General features: G+C 40.5%; 3 protein-coding genes across 5 annotated transcripts; 1 reads left to right on the top strand and 2 right to left on the bottom strand.

Moving 5' to 3' along the window:
- The first annotated feature begins 1,812 nt into the window (after positions 1-1,812).
- On the top strand, positions 1,813-6,672 carry LOC306784657 (uncharacterized protein). Its single transcript, XM_079278718.1, has 6 exons — positions 1,813-1,943; positions 3,757-4,006; positions 4,219-4,451; positions 4,654-4,770; positions 4,887-5,052; positions 6,311-6,672. Exons 2-6 carry the CDS (start codon positions 3,805-3,807, stop codon positions 6,487-6,489), a joined length of 897 nt encoding a protein of 298 aa, XP_079134844.1. The 5' UTR covers positions 1,813-1,943; positions 3,757-3,804; the 3' UTR covers positions 6,490-6,672.
- A 94-nt stretch (positions 6,673-6,766) lies between these two features.
- On the bottom strand, positions 6,767-9,874 carry LOC306784913 (lysozyme g-like). Of its 3 annotated transcripts, none has more exons than XM_079279107.1 (6): positions 9,604-9,874; positions 8,175-8,261; positions 7,651-7,728; positions 7,257-7,471; positions 7,027-7,177; positions 6,767-6,949 (listed from the first exon to the last, which is right to left on the bottom strand). In XM_079279107.1, the coding sequence occupies exons 2-6, from the start codon at positions 8,182-8,184 to the stop codon at positions 6,810-6,812; spliced, it is 594 nt and encodes a 197-aa protein (XP_079135233.1). In that variant the 5' UTR covers positions 8,185-8,261; positions 9,604-9,874; the 3' UTR covers positions 6,767-6,809. The 3 variants fall into 3 exon arrangements, with proteins under 3 accessions (XP_079135233.1, XP_079135234.1, XP_079135235.1); XM_079279108.1 differs by having other exon boundaries at positions 8,175-8,258; XM_079279109.1 differs by lacking the exon at positions 7,651-7,728.
- A 2,765-nt stretch (positions 9,875-12,639) lies between these two features.
- On the bottom strand, positions 12,640-15,656 carry LOC306784298 (N-acetylmuramoyl-L-alanine amidase-like; the record flags this gene model as incomplete). The annotated part of the gene is made up of 4 exons (XM_079278206.1): positions 12,640-12,943; positions 13,633-13,843; positions 14,011-14,871; positions 15,584-15,656. The coding sequence occupies 4 exons, from the start codon at positions 15,654-15,656 to the stop codon at positions 12,640-12,642; spliced, it is 1,449 nt and encodes a 482-aa protein (XP_079134332.1).
- Positions 15,657-18,508: the final 2,852 nt, after the last annotated feature.

Here is an 18,508-nt window from a genome sequence, read left to right as displayed (position 1 = left end):
TTGCCGTTTGTGACGGCTGTTTGACGTCCGCAGCATCGTGCCCAGGAACCCTGCCCACCATCTCTCTCTTTATGTCTTGCAATTCAACTGATGTTATCAAATATATTAAATGACGGTAAAGATTATATAAGTTCCAGTATGATAGGGGGGGAAAAAAATACATTTCAGTGTTCTGTATCCTAATGAATGATACAAAATAAACTTTGACAATGCACCTTTGCAAAAGCCTGATTGTGGTGTTGTTGGTTATTACTGGGTTGATTATATTCACTCAAATGTTGAACGTTAGCTTAGTGTAACTTGGGTTTTGTTCAGTCTTTCGCTAAATTGAGATTGAATCATCACTACATTAAAACAGGTTGCACCGCGCAAACAAGTTGTTAGACCCAGTACCTGCCAGGTGTAGCTAATTGTTGCATAGCTCACGGAGCTAACTGACAAAGCTAACGCTAGCTGCTAATACATGTCTTGTTTGACAATGATGTAAAGTGTAAACACAGTATACCTCAAATTACAAAACGCTATGCTAATAGCAGTTTAGGTTAGCATAATGGGAGATTTTCCATTCATTCCAAACTGCATGAATTCTACTGTCTCAGACACATATTTAGTGTATTGACCTCATTCTTTGGCCTGAACTGGGGCCGCACTCGCATGGCGTCATTTTGTGTTCTCAGATCAGTTTTAGAAGGCAGTGTGAATACTTGGCTTCGCATCGTTGTCATCCTTTACCTGAATAGTCTTGTTTCGAACTGTTCGTAACTGTGTGAAATGGAAGTATTAAGTGGCAGCCATGATAAGAGTTTTTGCTATATTTGACCACAGCCCCAGCGCTCCAATGATGCAACACACGCTTGGCTGTTGTGACGCTTTCGGCACTTGTAGTGAGAACGCAGCAATAACGTTCCTGCCTTTTTGTTCCCAGTGACTTCCATCTGTGATTTGCACCTTGCGTCTGTATATTTAGACTAGTGTCCTTGGATACCTTTGCCTGTTCTTGGACTGAAGTCATCACTAAACCATTGTCTGTTGCCACCCGAGTGAAACATCTCTCAATGCCTACCGACTCCCCTATCCAGCCCATATTTTTCTACTGAAGTCATTGACTTTTGAAACAAAATCATAGTTGCATTTGTTATAAAAGGCGCAGTAATTCCCTTAAACAGCCGGCCACTGTAATTAGCAGCAAACGTTACTCAAACAGGAGCAGATTTTCGGCAGCAGGACAGTGTATTTGGGACTCAGAATAAGCTGCTGTGCCCATGTTCATCACACTGGAGGAACTTGTCAGTGCAGTGATGTGACTCGTGTTTTTTTAAAAATAGTTTTTCACCTCAACACTGTTATTCACATTTCCTCTTGCTGTGTCTCTTTCTCATCACTGTTCAGTTAGTTTTCATGAGCCAACTTCTTTCGAACCCGACCTCGATGGTTATTTTGTAACACAAGTGTTTCAACGTAGTGTGTCAACATTTTCTGAAGAATTTTCAGCAACGTCGTCCACCACCTTCTTCCTCTCTCGCCGGCTTCATCTGTCTTCTCTCGATCAACGTGATGCCGTGGTTAGTTTGTTCTGTGCACCACCGCGACACATCCGTCCACAATTTGCACCAAAAGGTTTTTTTTTTTAAATTAGTTTTAAAAGTAGAACTGGACAGATTTAGTGCTGCCGTGAGTGTGCAGCATTTTGGGTTTTGTGTGTGAGGAAGCAGTGTGGTTGTCGGCTTCAAGGTGTCACAGCTGAAACACTTCCTCGTCCTCTTTAACTCTCATCATCACACCAACCAGCAGAGAACAGCGACGGTTTATAATCCACCTCAGCGAACACTGACCTCACATGTGAGACACTGACTTCACTTCGTCTAATAAGACTTTAATATCAGTTGAATTATTGGTGTGAAGTTTGTGACGTTAAGAAGAACTTGTGGGATTTTAAAAATCTGGTGAGTATTTGCATATTTATTTCTGAAAACTATCTTCATATTTCAGATTAAATGAAAGTCACAACAGTTTTGGTTTGTTAATGTTGATTTTTTTAAATTTCTTTTTACATTTAACAACAGAAAAAAAAAAATTTTGGACTCTGACCATTGTATATATTTTTTTCTTGATCTTAACTTAGACGTTTACTGTCGGACAAACATTAGGCTAAAACAAACTGTTGAATTATTTCAAAAGATTCAGAAGATAATCACCTTGTTATGTAATTATCTCCATGATGGGGCCATGTGGATCTTTCTCTTAGTTGTTTCAGTTCAGCAAAAATAAGCACATATACCTTTTAACGAGGTAATTCAAAATGTAGTTCCAGTCAAGTTATCATTTTTTAATATCGGAGAACATAAACACAATTGTTTTCACGAGCTTTCTCTAACACGGTTCAAGCTCAAAGGAAGCTGTGTATTTTCAACTCACACATTACAGAACGTTTCCATTTCTTCACATTTTATAGTTTCACAGGCTGAATTTGACTGAATTTGACTACATGTATGTTGTGTGTGTATATATATATACATGTACAAACAAAATTTTGTGGGGTCTTGACTTGGGAACCATAGTCCCACTACTTCCAGGGCACTGCCCATTGGTGTATTTCAGGCCTATGTATATTACACATTATAATGTGCTAAATATGTAAAGACAACGAAAACAAAGATCAGCGAACAGTCCAAAATATTGATACAGATTTGTGTGGAAAAGCTTTATTTTTCGTTTTTCCTCCCCCATTATTTATATCACGACCCCTCAGATTTACCACATGACCCTTTGAAGGGGCCTGCACCCTAGGTTGGGCACCACTGACAAACAAACTAAATGTATGTAAAGTTGTTTTTAAACTAGTTTAAACGAATACTATTAATAAGAATGTGTCCTTTGGTGTATAATCTCCTGAAAATCAGAATGGTTGTGTTTTTGTAACCTTAAAATAAGCCGTTTATAATTACATATTGAGTGGGTCCTCTTCACAGAGCCGGCTGGTGTTATTTTATTTTTATTTATAAGAGTGTTCCGCATAAGAGTTAAGTTATATATTTGCAATTCTGATATGACTGTTGGTGTCATCTTGTCACAGGCCAGGTTTGTGGTAAATTTAGGTTGAAATGTTTCAGTCAGATTTGGGTCGCTTCACTCGCAGTGTGAATGTAGCTTAACAGAAGCTCCACAGATGGGAGAAACATCTCAGTAATGAGGCCTTTACTGTCAAGTGAGCCACTGCATGTGACAAATCCGCTTCAGGGGCTGGTAAACTGGCGAAGCGTAGGGAGCACTGATCAGACCAAAACACACAAGAGAGGTCCATGAAGAAAACTGTGTCTAGAGCGCCCCTGTGTGAAAACATCTGCGCAAGATCACAGTTCAGCCTCCAGTTTGAGAGCTAGAGAAGATCTGCAAGGAGAAAAAACTGCTTAAATCCAGATGTGTAAAGCTGCAGAGGCACAAAAAACGATTGAGACAAGAAGGCTAACTTTAACGTCACTAAATAAAGGGCCTGATGCTTCAGTGAGTTACATATTTTAGGGTATCTTCTTTAACTGTTGTTTAATATATTGTTTAATTCCAGCAGGAAACAAACTTTTGAATATATAGTTCTGCTGCCATCAGTAAGATTTAGATCGGGAAAATGTAAATGTATTTATCTGGTCTGTGTGACAAAACAGGCAGTGCCAAACTGTATGAATAATAAATGAAACCTAACTTTACATTTGCATGTCATCACCAACACTGACATTACTTTTAATTGTTTTAAACCTCTAGATCTCTTTTATCTCTGGGTGTTGAGCAGTTCTTCCGACCGATTGAGTGATGCCTCGTTCTTTCTTGGTGAAGCGAGGGGGGCTGCACCACCTTGGGAAAAAGACAGGGCCCCGGTATACTTCCCTGGAGTACTCCACAGAAAGACCAGATAATAACGCAGTGCCCATCACATTACTGGAGCAGGATCCTCCTGCTGCCAGCCAGTCTGATGGAAGGGAGCACATTCAGCCATTCAGCCTCAAATATTATGGTGGGTGACGAGCTATTTCTTGTTTGTTTGTTTTTATCACAAGCATGACATCACAGAAAATTCACAAAACATTTCCTAGATAACTTCAAAAAAGCTAACGTATTTATAGTAAGCACAGAATTTTATTTATATATATTCAAAAGTGTATCAATCCAAAGTTCCAGAGTGTTGCATGAATAGCAGCCATTCAACCTGTTTGTCTTTGTACTCAGACTGTAGATCTGCTGAGCCTTGCAGTCCTGTCATCACAAATACTTTTAGCCATGTGGAGAAAGTCGAGTCTCGCCCTCACACACCAGTGTCATGGTCCAGACCTCATGTGATCTCAGGATATCCAGACAAACTGGAAGACTTGACACAGCACCCTTACATCCTGAGGAAGACCAGGAGCAGCGGCTGCTCGAAGATCGGTGCTCCGAGGCAGGAGTGTCCACTCTGTAGCAAAGTACGGCACTCCTACATTACAGATTACTTCACAGACCAACGATAACTCTGAAGGATTAAGACACAGACCTACTTTAAACTAAACTTGAAGCTGAAGAAACGGGGGGGGGGGGGATGGGCAGTATAAAGTCAAAAGTGCCATGAAATGTCAACTTTTAAACACATTTAACTAGTTTCCCACATGAATTTATTTGTCTTTGCAGATATTTTCATGCTTGTCGAGTTTGAAGACTCACATATGCAAGAACCATGGGGGCAGAGCACCGGCACACATCAAGCCCAGCAGGACAGATACTGAGCGGTCACCATGCAGGGGCAAGGTTCGGCGACACGTTTCTGTTCCCGTATCTTCCTGCCTCACTCTGAAATAATCACTTTTATGCCCAGATGAGGCTAAACACTTGTGACTCCATAACCACAGCGCCTGTTGTTCCAGGAGAGGACGTTTGGCTGTACCGTGTGTGGGAAGGTGTTCAAGCGCTCCTCCACCCTCTCCACTCATCTGCTCATACACTCAGACACGCGGCCCTACCCCTGCCAGTACTGTGGCAAAAGGTTCCACCAGAAGTCTGACATGAAGAAACACACTTTCATACACACCGGTGGGTTCATTGGCTGTTTTCAATATGCTGACATGATGTGACATTATCAAACTAAACCGCAGTTGCCCTTTCCCATACATCCCTTATGTTTGTTATCGCTAATGCTTCCAGGACCTACACATATCCCTTCCTTGCATGCAAACTCAAACTCACAGTAGTATCTGAGGCCCAAACATGTTTATAGTGTTTATAATGTATTTAGTAGGGGTGGGGGGGAAAATCGATACAGCATAGCATCGCGATATTTTGCGTGGCGATATTATATCGATACACGGACGCCAAGTATCTTATGATATAAACTATTTAAAAAAAATTGAAATTAAAAAAATCTAAAAAATAAATCAATTGCTTTTTCAGTCCACTAGATGGTGCTGAGTTGTTTTCTGGTGAGGTCAGCAGAGGTGCCGGGTCTGCATGCGTGATTGGTAGGAAGTTGGTCGAAACAAAGATGGAGACATCAGAGAAAGAACTCAGATAAAACATGTTGTTGACACAGTTTTCCTTTGGGGACATAATTTGAAGTTGAAAAAAGTAATAAATCGCAATATATGTTATCACAATACTCAGAATATCGCAGTATCATGATAATATCGCAGTATCTTGATAATATCGAAGTATCGTGATAATATCGAAGTATCGCGATAATATCGTATCGCGAGATCTCTGGCGATTCCCACCCCTAGTATTTAGTCACCACAACAGTCCCTTTGTAGTACTCTTACCTGTGCAAAAACATATTTATGACAACACTGTTCATGTGCACAGACAGTACTTGCTGCCTGAGCATAGGAACACTACAGCCATGAAGGTATACATCTGTGTCCGGTTTAATTCCTGTTGAATCTGCACGACAAACCAAAGTGTAGAGGCGTTATGTTCTGGACTCTTTGTTGTCTTGTCACTTCACCCGGCCAAGAAGTAGTCCAGAACATAACTTGCCGTTAAGTCTTTATTTTGATTGAACTATTGAGACGTAACATATTCTGCCGGTAGAGCAGGTTGGATTTGGCTGCCTTTGTACAGGGCCAGGCTAGCTGTTCCCCCTGTTTCTAGCCTTTATGCTAAGCTAAGCTAAGTTGGACCAAACAAGCGATGGAATGAAATGAGGTAATGTATGCAATGTGTATACGTGCCGCTGTCAGAAATTGTGCAAGGTGACCAACTGGAAAAACTTTCACCACGTCAGAGCAGTGTTTAATCTACACGGTTTGAGCGTCCTGCGCCTTCGAATGACTTGTGCTGTGTTTGTGTGTGTCAGGCGAGAAGCCCCATGTGTGTCAGATATGTGGGAAGGCATTCAGCCAGAGCTCCAACCTCATCACCCACAGCCGCAAACACAGAGACGACCGGCCCTACCGCTGTCCTCGCTGCCGATACGGCTTCCAGCTAAAAGTGGACCTCCGGCAGCACCAGGAGCAGCACTGCACATACCGCTGACTCGGACACACGCAGCAGAGGCAACATCTGCAGCCTTTTTTGAATAACCGGCAGGAAAAACACCATTAACATCGTGTCGTGAGCAAAAATGGACAAATGTCATCATGTGATTCCTAACAAAAGAATGAATGTCACGACTGAAGATGATTGAGTTTATGCCCACATGATTTGTCCGTGTTCTCTGCCGATCTGTGACCTATAGAGCTTTTCTGTGAAGTTCACACTGAGCGCAATAAATGGAGATATCGTTTGTGGTTTGGTTTCAAATAATGTTTATTTGTTTCCTCATGATTTGCAGGAGATTTCTGTTGTGGACAGCTTCAGTAATAGTTTTTAATTTTAATGTACCACTGCGCTCTGGCAACCACATCATTGGAGTAGTCTCCACCTGTTGTGTTTTCATCCACTTCACCATAGGAATGGACCTTTCTATCCCCTATATTGTAGGCCGCTATCCCTCCTGCAGAGACGAACACAAAAGAGAAGGTGTGACGAGAGCTGCTGCGTGTTTGAATCTACTAAATCAGCAAAACAAACCTTTCAGCTGCCACTCCGCGCTCCAGTTTGGAAATTTGTCGCGGATGCGTTTGATAAAACCAACCAAGATCTCAGTGGCTTGGCAGAGATGTTCCTCACTGTCCCAACCACCACGTGCTGTGCGTCTGCCTCCATTTGGATTGACATCAACCTAGGGAAATGGTAATTAAATGAACACTGTTGTAACTCTATTAAGAGTATGTGAGGAAAGCAGAAGAATATTTTGCAACCTGCATCAGTCCCCAGGCATTATACGCTCCTCTGCCTCTGTCGTAGTCTCCCCAGCCATCTTTTAATGCATTTCCAGCCCTGGACTCTCTGGAGATGATGGCAGCAATGAGACCTGGAGCGATTCCATACTTTTTTCCCACTGTGGCGATCATAGACCTGTACTTTTCCATTCTGCCCAAATCCGTCTCTGCCATGGTGCATGATGCCCTCTCACCTTTAGAGAGAAATCAAACAGAGAATAGGATGATAACAAACGGTATCTTCCTGTCAATATATTGACGTACAGTTATCCTGTCGATATGGATGTATGTTTACTGTAGATGGAAGTTTCATGATTATTTCTAACACCATCACATCAGTTCACCTCCTGTGTTTCTCTACTGCAGCATTTACCCGAGTATGTCAGGTTGTCCTGCTTAGCTGTTTCCTTTGAGGCACCACCAGCCGCCACCCTCCTGATGTCACCATAACCTGGGAGACGTTTGTTCAGTTTATTAGATTACTTTGCATCAACACACCTATCAGGGACTTTGCTGCTACTTATGTCAAAGTGGATAACCAGAATTGTTTCCAACAAGCTCTTTAGACGTTGTATGTCATGAATCAGATGGTTAGTATACAAATAGCACTGCAACATATATATACAATGATATATATATTTTTTTGAAAACTCATCTAACTACAAAAGCACCATGCATGTACAAAAATAAACAAACATGTTCATTATGTTTGACTATTACACAAATACAATGATAGAGAGCAGAGTTTGAAAATATGGCAAGAATTCACAATAAAGTGATAAGAAACATAAACATTTCCTTGTTTCCTGCTGTTTCTTCTTAAAGGGAAGGCCGGGTTATTCACAGTTGAAAATCAAGTTTTCTTCAGCAGAAGAGTAAAACAACACAAGCTCTTACGAGTTTCCATTTTCTCCTCGGATAGTCCACTTGAACCTGAATCTGAAAGTCTATTCTTGACTGATGAGCCCTCCTTCTTCAGCCCTTCTGTAAGGAAAGAAAGGAAGGAATGAATGTAGTGCAGCATCTTCATTGAGTAAATGTTCTAAATACAGAAGCTGCTTCAACAGCACCGCAGTTAAGTACACAGGACTACAGTGAATATAAATGTTCTCTTTTCAGCCATTTGTCACACAGGTTATCTACAGGGGGCTGTTCTCACAGCCGCTCACAGGATCAATCACACCGGGGCAATTTAGCCCCATCAGTTCAAGTCTTTCGCCCTCTAGTGGCCATTTTTCGGTGAAACAACTTTTCTGAAGATGTATTTCTGTGCAAAAATATTCTAAAAATTGTATAAATATTGTTGATTTTCAAAACATGACCATTTTTGAAATTCTTCAAAAATGGTCCTTTTCACATCCATTCGGGTCACATTGGAAAAATGATCTTGAAATATTGGTGACTTTCTAATAATCAAATACAACAACCCAATAAGTGATCTTTAATTACACTTTTCAATTGGGTTTAATGCATACATTGCTGCAGTTTCAAATCAGCCAAATACCATTCATTATTACAACGCTCTTGAAAGACAAATACAATTGAGTAAGAACCGGAAGTGGCATCATAAGATGAATAACTTCACTGCAATACAGTTTAAATACCAGAAACACTTCGCTAATCCAGTTAACCATGATGTTTGTACTCCAACACGTATTTAGGAAGAACGTGCTTTGGCATAACTTTGGGGAATTGTTATTGTGAAATATATTCAGCACTGTTATCACCTCATACTTCGGGGGCTGATGCAACAGATGAATCTATTTGAGACATGAACACACCTTTCTTCCAAACTTAGTGTGCGGAGACCATTGAAGCGTGAAGTGATTTTGGTGACACGACAGTTAAGTTACTAAATATATATCCTCATAATAAACATCCGCCAAAATGATTCAAAAGCACATTTTTCCAAGTAAGTGTTGCAACCAACAGCAGACTATTATTTTGGAGGCACCTCACTTCATAACAGTGGAGCTTTTAAATATTTTAGTCGCGTCTCTTTTCCGGGTTGCACTTTGTAGACGGCCCGTGCGCACTCATCTCACAGCCGTAGAGACCAATGTTACTTTACGTTATCGAGCTGACTCAATACTGGACCAATTTCAAAAAATGTTGTCCCAAAGAAACAAAAACATGGGAAGATAAGAGTAAAAGAAAAACAGCAAAAAAAATGACGCTTTAAAGGAGCTACAACAAATTAATTAAATTAAATTTGAAAAAGAAGAAAAGACAAATGCAGTCTAGACTTGTGTTAAAATAGGAATACGTCAGGTGATCTCAGCAATTGAAAGCTGAAAGTTAACAGTGAAATAACACAAACACCGACCTGTTTCCTCTTCTATTGTGTCCTTGAGAGATGCGACCCGGTGTCCTTCTGTTCACTCCTTTGTGCAACCGTGCAGGATCTATGGCCGTATTTATGACAGCTCTGTCTACTTCAGTTTAATTTTTATTCCTTTCTAGAATTTAATAGATTCATATTTTGCAGGTTACTTAAATCTGCTGAGGCAACATTCAGTCTTTTGCCCTGAACATTAGTCAAATGAATTGTGTCGTTATTCCCTTTCAGAATGATATGTCACTGAACTTGTTTTTGTCTTTCCTCTTTCATTTTCATGTCCTCATGATGTGCAGTCAAGCTCACTGAACGGGTGTTTCCTTCCTGTGCAGGACTCGATTAAACTGCAACGCCCCCCAGACTTTACGGCGCCTCTGTAAATGTCTTCTGATCGGATCAGTTATGTGCATCAAAAAGGTTGAAACAGATATCCTCCATTAATTCAAAGTTGCTCAAGTCTTTCTTTAATACATGCCAAAGCAAAGTTTCCAACAAGCAGTGAACAGGAAGATTATTTTCTGTAGTTGTAGACGGAATTAAACAATAAAACCAGAGGGGAGACATGACAATACAGGGTGTGACTCATTACAAAGTTTAGAAATGACAGAGTGATTATTTGCAGGAGACACAGCTCCAGGTTTCAAAAGCCTCCATTGTTTTTGTACCACTGCGCTCTGGCAACGACATCATCAGAGTAGTCTTTTCCTGTTGTGTTTTCATCCACAGGATGAAAGGGGTGCTACACTTTGGGAATCCCTGGTGTAGAGTGATACAATTGTCGCTACTAGACAATTTGAGGAGGAGAAAACAACTGTACGGCACATCTGAAACCTGTTTGGTCAATTTCTGGTGTCAGGCAGAACAGAATTGTTCCCAGCGTGTAATGTTCGTTTGGTTGCATTTGTTATTTGTCAATTTTATCCCTCCAACGTCCCGCTATAATATTGGACTAATTACTATTATTATTAAATGTATCAATTTCCGCGATGTTAGTTGTACCACTGAGCCCTTTTGTTTCTTACAGACACCACTAACCCCTCTGAGCGTGTTAGTATCTGCACTGGTCAGACAAATGGCCCCAGAGGCTTCAAATCCCTGTTCTTCCACACTCACCCAGAGGGAACAGGTGCCCCAAGATTAAGAGTTATCAGTCCCACTATTTTGTTGCGGACAATTGATTCACCTTTTTACAATGCGTATTCATATTCTTATACATTATTCTGCTGTATTTTCTTAATTTTGAGTTAATTGTACCATTAGTTCTTTCAATCAGCCCTGCTGACTGTGGGTGATAAGAGCAATGATATTTCATGTTTATTCCAAATACCTCAGCCAAATGTTTTATTACTTTGTTTAAAAAATGTATATCATTATCACAATAATTTATTACTGGTATTTCAAAATGTTCTTTATGTCTTTTGTCAAAGCTTTTGCTGCCGTAATAGCATCTCGATCAAACTTCTACATCCCGACCGGGTTCACGCACCCCCAGCACAGGGATGGGTCAAATGCAGCCTGAAAGATTTTACAGGTCTATATAATGGTATGTTCTTGCATAGCCTTTTTACAATGCCACATAAATAATTCTGGTGTTGAATAGTCTAATTCGTTTCATTTTTGTTTTGTCTAACAGTGATTGTTTTTTAATTTGCGTCTAAACATAATAACAACCTAACCACCGGGAACCGGCAGATGGCGCTGATGTCCTGATAACCGACTGTAAAGGCTCACCATGCATGTCTGAAATATGGGTTAAAAATCACAGTCTACACAGTAATTTATGAATCATGACTTCTCTGTCTCAGCATCCTCACGGTGAAGCTTTGGCTGCTTGTCTATAGTATACTTTATTTTATTCCTGTTCTTCGTCTGCTGCATCTTCCCATTGTACGATGACCTCTGCACAGTAAACAGTCTGAGTTCAGCAGCACGGGTCGGGTCATTTAGAGTCCGCGTGTGAGGAAAAGTGGGTCACGTGAAAGTGCAAAAAAATCCTTTAGCCTTTAGCAAGTAATGGTGGTGTTGTTCAGCACAGAAATACTTCATTGTATGCTTAAATGAAAAGGCTTTTACCTTATGAAGCTGCAGACACCTTTGAGGAAAAGTCAATTACTTGACTGTGAATGTAATGTGTAATGTAATGTCAGACATGTAGAATAGATCTGTGTGTGCTGGTTCCAGCTGTCTTAGATGCACCTTGCAATGACAGTGGAAGACTTGATGCAAATAAACATTGCGTGTATTACAATTATTACAGTTGGCCAGTCTCTTTATTCTTCTGTTTTTGAAGAGTCCGTTTCCTGTAAAATCGTGAGATTAGAAATTAGATGATTGTAAAGTAGGACTGAGATTCTTAAAAGTCTGTATGTTTTTTTCAATTATTTTTTTAACTCTTTCCCACTGACTTGGGACATTATTGTTGTATTGATAAGTTGAAGGTTAGCAATTACTACACGCTCAACAACTACCTGCATAACTACAAATAAAATAAAATCATCTTGATGCTTTATTTGCCCAATAAAACTCCATCATACAGCTTACCCTGATTCAAAAATTCAAAGTTTCATATTTGAACATCTGCCAAAAAGGCGAATAGATATCAAAGATATTAAACAGTCAAGACGGTTCACTGCACATGACATCCTGGTTATGGATCCAAGATACAGTGTACAACGATATCGTTCGTTGTACGGTCCTTTCAGGGGACCCAAACCTGAATGAGCTCTAAAGAGTCTCAGTATTGAACCCATGGTTGCCCCACATGTACGGATAACCAGACAGATCCATTTGGTTGGCCATTTAAAGTAACATTTATTTTATTCTGTACTTGAGAGAGGTGGATATGAATGGCATCTACATACAAATACAAAATTAAACTAGTCCAGAGTCATCCAAGAGCCCTTTCATACAACGAAACTCGTTGAAAGAAAATTAAGAAAAATAAAAAGCCACAGCGGTGGCAGTTACCACCCTGACGAGCCACTAATGATGTTTGAGAATATCAAACTGGCAGTGGGGGTCCGGTCATTCCCCAAAGTGTTCCCAGCCTCTTATTTCTGAGAAGAGGGCGTCTCCGGGGCAGGAGGTGTAGTTCACCGCCTGCCTGTGGCCGTGGATGGTGAAGTTGGCAGCCAACCATCCTCCATCTACTGCACATTGGACTAGACGATGGCGCAGCAGGTCCATGGTATGGCGAGACGGCAGGGTGGCAGTGTAGTTACCGATGATTGACACGCCGTACCCGATGGAATTGTGCCCTCTGGTGTGGCTGCCGAGGTGTTTCCAACCTCTGCCTTCATAGACGTAGCCATCAGAGCCGACCACAAAGCTGCGGGCCACAAAGACGCAAACGTTGGTTGATGTTGAGATGCAAATAGTGCCAGATATTTTGTGATATGTGCATAACATACATGAAAACAGCAGCATTCCTGGAAAAATGCATTGGAAGTAATAAATGGAAGTACTTTCACTGTACTTAAAGGAATAGTTCCAATTTAGATTTTCCATTCCCAGTTCATCAATACGCTCATATGTCTGTGCATAAATGATGGCGCTGGAGACAGGAGGTGATTAGACTAGCCTAGCATAAAGACTGGAAGCAGAGGGAAACAGTTATCCTGCTTGTAAAAAATGTCAAATCTACGATACCAGCACTTCTAAAGCTCCCCAATTACCAAATTATATCTCATTCGTTTAATCCGTACCACAGCAACACTTTGTGGTTTCAAAGGGAGTAACATATTGTACAGAAACAATATCTTTAAGAAATCCCTGTAAAACCACAATCTGTCTTTGTTTGTGTACAGATTAAACAAACAAGATACAACGTGTTAATTACTAGGTGGGCTGTTAGGCTGATGTTTAATCTTTGGATTGAGCCAGGCCTGCTGTTTTCCACAGTTTATAGTCTTTGTGCTAAGCTCGGCTAATCACTGCCCGTCTCAAGAGGTATCAATCCTCTAATCTAACTCTCAGCAAAAAAAATAAGAGTACTTCCAAGATGTCAGGGTTGGTTACCTGTATCCTATGTCGGCCCAACCACGATCTTCCTGGTGGAAACGCTGCATGGCTCTCATGTCGCGAGAGCAGTTTGGGAAAGATAAACAGGGCGAGGATGGCTGATAGGTGTGGTGAACATAGAGGAATTGAAGGGGCAGTGACAGTGGGATAGGTGTACCCTGGTAGGCTTTTGCCCCCCACTGACAGCGAGGGATGATTTGAGGGCAATCTGGCGAGAGGAGGAGAGAGGATGAGGGTTAGGATACTAAAACCACTACAGATTTGGCCGTCATACCCACAAGCTTATATTTAACACTCAAAACTAGGGATCCAAGAGTCGACTCTAGAGTCTAACCTCAACCTAACCTCATCTTTTTTGATCATTTCATAGCTCACCCCAGTACTTGTGTACAAATGCCTGTAGTCCATCCTTCACCGCCTTCCCCACAGCCGTGTCCAGAGCAAACCATTCTGTCTTCTCCAACTTCCAGACGAATGTTAGTGTCTCCATCACCTGGCTGTGGAGATCGAGTGGCTCCAGAATGGATCGAGAGATCTCCCTTCGCCTCGGGCTGACGTGGCTGGTCACAGCATCGAGACCCTGCCCCTCACGCAGAATAAAACTATAGTATCCTTTCAAAACTTCACTGAGGGCCTGCGGCTCCTCTGATGCAGGCAGGTTGCTGAGGTCCATGCCCAGTATAGCTCCGTCCATGCCCCCATTAATAATAGCATCAGTGGCCAGTGTGGCAGGCCGATACAGCTTGAACAACTTAGGGCGGTCCGTGTTGTCCCAGCACCCTTTAGGCCCCAGGCGAAAAGATGGCGGGAAGTCCTTGAGGCTGAGGAAGGACAAGCCCAGGGTCCTGCCTAAAGTGAGAGGGAAGATCCCAACAGCGGGCGTCCCCTCTATTTTGGCTTTCAATCCAGATTCGATTCCTAGCAGTAAGGGTGCAAGGGCTACCGTGGTGCCATCTGGAGCGAGAACCACCCCTCGTTCCTCTCCGTAATCTGTCACGATGTGGTGGATGGCCTTGTCAAAGAAGCTAAAGGATGAGGCATTGAGAATGTCTGTCTCCAAGACCTCAGCATCACTGAGATTATACGAGACTCCCAAAAAATGGATGGTCATTTCGTCATCGTGGCCTGCGGTCCTCCTCAGGGCCCGGACTAGAGCCAGGGGGGACAGACCAGGGTTGGAGTCTTCCACCTGCTCCACGGCTCGGATGAAGCTGTCCATGTTACGCAGGTGGGCACCTGACAACAATGCAAATGAGGAACAAAAGTAGTGGAGTAAGAAGATTGCAGTGAATGAACTCTGATGTTTGTTTAAGGTTCAAACCGACGTCGTTAGGTTTAGGGAAAGATCACGATTCGATTGGAAATAAGTTTGAGTTCAGGTTCGGAAAACATTTTGGTTTGGCATAAAACGACCCTTGTCACAGTCTCAGAAGGACATAAGCATAGAAATAGAGCAGAAAGGACATCCTCATCCAAATCAAAGTAGCAGGATGGTCAGAGAGGTGGACATTTTTGAACCTGTACCGTCGCCATTGCAACGGGCTAACTGTTGTATAAACTAAACCGACTTACGACAAGTCACGGACTCACAAGGAGAAGTTTTGCAGACTAAAAGGAGCAGTGTAGAAATATATTTTTTTATATGATTTGGTATTTATACGGAGTGGATATAGACATTTGTTAATATGTGTGTGTGTGTTGAGTGAATCTGTATAATGGTTGGTTCATTTATATTCACAAAATTCAAAAGAAGGGTAAGCATTTAAAAAAAGGTGCTTTCTTGAATAAAAGATTACAGATTTCAGGGAATTAGTGAACCACAACATGACAGGTCGTTTAGAAAGTAAATACTCCTTGTCAGCGTACCAAAAAATAAACTATGTAGCCGAATGAAGATTATAAGTCAAGATAACACAAATATTGACGTATTTAGAATAACTGAACTTACCTGTCGGCCTGCTATAGACAGTGGAGAAGTAGCATAAAGCCAGAACAAAAAACGACAGCCCAAACAAAGTCATGTTGCATCTCCTGCTTGTTGCTGAATTATGGTTTCTCCAGACGATATGAACAAAAGACAACCTCAACAGGCAAGTAAACTGAAAAGCACAGTTGTGCTCCCAACAACTTCTGAGAGGAGTTGTGTAATTGTATTTGTGTCGGTGTACACATGACTAAAAGGAAAAAGTACCCTTTGTACACTGATGGCTCCAATTATTGATTCCGCCTACAGTAAGTCGAAGTGTATGATCAGCAAAACAAAGTCTTGACCCCACAGTTAGGTTTGTTAGTTACAAATAAGAGCTTTTTCTTGTTATATTGTGTTGTGTCACTCGTCACTGTCACGCGGCCTTGGAGAGCTTCTTTTGTAAACAGTGCATCATTCAATAAACAGACTGTGAAAGATAAAGCAGATTTTATGGTTAATGTTTAGCATCGCATGCCATGTGAGCGTCTGTTGTGCACTCACTAGGGTCAGGAGACATTTTAATCACAAATACATGCCTTGTTGTACTTATGAAGGTTAGTATAGTTCAAGATGTTAAGTCATCAAACAATTTAAAATCAAAACATTAAATATGAACCCACAAAGATATATCTGATCTCTGCCAGTAAAGAAATATAGATATTGAATATAGGAATGAAAACTGAGATGAATGCTAAAAATATAAATGCTCTGGGTATGTCAATATTATGATAGACTGACAAAGAAAATCTGTTCAAAATCATATTTTTTTAATGTCAAAATTATGAGATACTTAAAATAAAGACAAGAAAAAAAATGACCTACTTATTATCTCATAATGTCACATCATTTTAACCGACTGGGATAAAATTGTACTTACAATCTAATCAAAGTATTTAAATAAAAAGCCACAACTTGTGTGTCTGGAGCATGGATGTTCCTGTAATACATCCAATGCATCAACAGTGGTGTCACGTGACATTGTGATGCCACACTTGGAACAGGAAGTAATGAAAACAACAACAAAAGCAGATGAAGTAGGCTGATGATGTCCGTACTGACTGTCGTTGGGGTGTGTTTTTGTGAAAACATGAAAGGAAGACGTAAGTTTAAAGGCTAATCTTCCCAAATGTTATTTTGGTGTTCACTGTGCAGTTTGGTTTAGGAAGAGTAGTAAAAGCAGTAATAACAGTGTAGAAATGCTCTGCTCGTAAAAGTCCAAAGCATCAAGTTAAAATAGCCTCCCAAAAGTAAAGGTCGTCTACAAATTATGCAGAATCATTTCAGAACAATATATATTCTATAATTAGTAATGCATTTATGTTTAGGCTACACTACTGTAATGTCACACCTGGTAAAGGTGGGGCTAATTTTAAAAACAGTATGCTATATAGTGCTGGGTAGATGAAGATAAACTAATATATATTTATTGGTTGATTTTACATTTTGTGTTAATGATCGGAAACTGAAAAGTAACTAGCAACTAAAGCTGTCAAATAAATGTAATGGAGTAAAGACTACAATATGCGCCTCCAAAATGAGTAGAATTAGAAAGTGCATGAAATGGAAATATGTAAGTTAAAGTATTAGTACCTCAAAGTTGTACCAAAGTTGTCCCCTCACTCATCTAATCACGAATCATATCAGCTCTAAAGACGAACATACTGCATATCGTGTTGAATGTGTCCGTGTGTGAGTGTCGATTTATTTATCTGGAACAGTTGATTCATCTTAAAAGGAAGGTTCTTCTTTTTTTCCACTGATGCCAACAATTTCTGAACCACACAGCTGATGGAAAATCGACCACATCCCCATGTTACCATATTAGTGAGATAAAACCTGTGATTGCATCTGTATTGACAGGCTGCAGCCCTCTCGGTCTGTCTGTACATGCTTGTATTGTGGAAACACCACAACACAAATGCATCACAGAAGCGGCGCAGCTTTACTTGTGCCACACGTTAAGCCTAGCTGTAATTAGAGCATTATGTGTTTTTATGCAAATATTTATACTTGTGTTTTGCTCTAATAAAATGGAAATAAATGAAAGTACGTTTTTTTCTGTTTTTTGTCGATCTCTGGAAGTAACGTTTCCATTTTATGTTTTCAGAAATCAGGTGTTTTACAATACTCGATGCTACAACTGGAAAGTTAAGTGTTGGGAAAGAAAAGAATGGAGGGTGAGTCATTTGTCGAGAAGAAAAAGAGAAGAAGAATAGAGACTTCTCACTGAAGGCAAGGTATTAGACTAATATCAAAGTTAGAGTCAGTTGCAAGATATGGCCTATTGTTTTGCATTTACCCTCAAAACACTACAGTTCGTAGATAATTAAAAGAGAAAATATTTTTGATGTATCTAAGTATGTTTAGCGATTAAAGAGTGAACAGACAAAGAAACCACCTGTATAATGTGTAATCCAACACAACAATGATGTAATGACTGCTATCTGCATTACACTTGTTTTAAACTGCAGTCAGTGAGTAAAAAATATAGTTTTACGTTATTTTTACGTTTATATTTTACGTAATATTTTACGTTTCTTCTGTGTCATCTCAAGTACATGAAATAATATATAAGCCTCTGCAAATGTTGCTTTCACATGGTTTATTCTTTTTATTTTTGCGTCTGGATGTATATTATATACAGTTGAGATAGACAATCATATTTGTTTAAAAAGAAGAATCAAAACCTGGTGAGGGTTTTTTTATTATTATTAATTGTGTTACGTCAGACTCATGACCCCTGAGTTATGTAACGTTATAATGTTGAGTTAGTACGTCATGTACCAGATTTGACAAACACTTTGTTGATGTATTTGGGAGCGGGCTTACATCACGCCACACAACACAACGGTGGGTATTTGTAAGGGTGTGTCACTTTACAAAATATAAATTACGTTGTTTGGG

This window comes from Melanostigma gelatinosum (assembly GCF_949748355.1).
Source record: "Melanostigma gelatinosum genome assembly, chromosome: 11".
NCBI lineage: Eukaryota > Metazoa > Chordata > Actinopteri > Perciformes > Zoarcidae > Melanostigma > Melanostigma gelatinosum.
This window is presented reverse-complemented; position numbering and strand designations above follow the sequence as displayed.

Bases quoted from the DNA above. Each gene is read 5' to 3' on its own strand.
- LOC306784657 (XM_079278718.1), top strand. From the start codon at position 3,805: ATGCCTCGTTCTTTCTTGGTGAAGCGAGGGGGGCTGCACCACCTTGGG. The intron at 4,007-4,218 runs GTGGGTGACGAG...CTTTGTACTCAG, and splicing joins ATTCAGCCTCAAATATTATG to ACTGTAGATCTGCTGAGCCT. The intron at 5,053-6,310 runs GTGGGTTCATTG...TGTGTGTGTCAG, and splicing joins ACACACTTTCATACACACCG to GCGAGAAGCCCCATGTGTGT.
- LOC306784913 (XM_079279107.1), bottom strand. The intron at 7,472-7,650 runs GTAAATGCTGCA...TTCTCTCTAAAG, and splicing joins GGACAACCTGACATACTCGG to GTGAGAGGGCATCATGCACC. The intron at 6,950-7,026 runs GTTTGTTTTGCT...TCGTCTCTGCAG, and splicing joins CGCGGAGTGGCAGCTGAAAG to GAGGGATAGCGGCCTACAAT.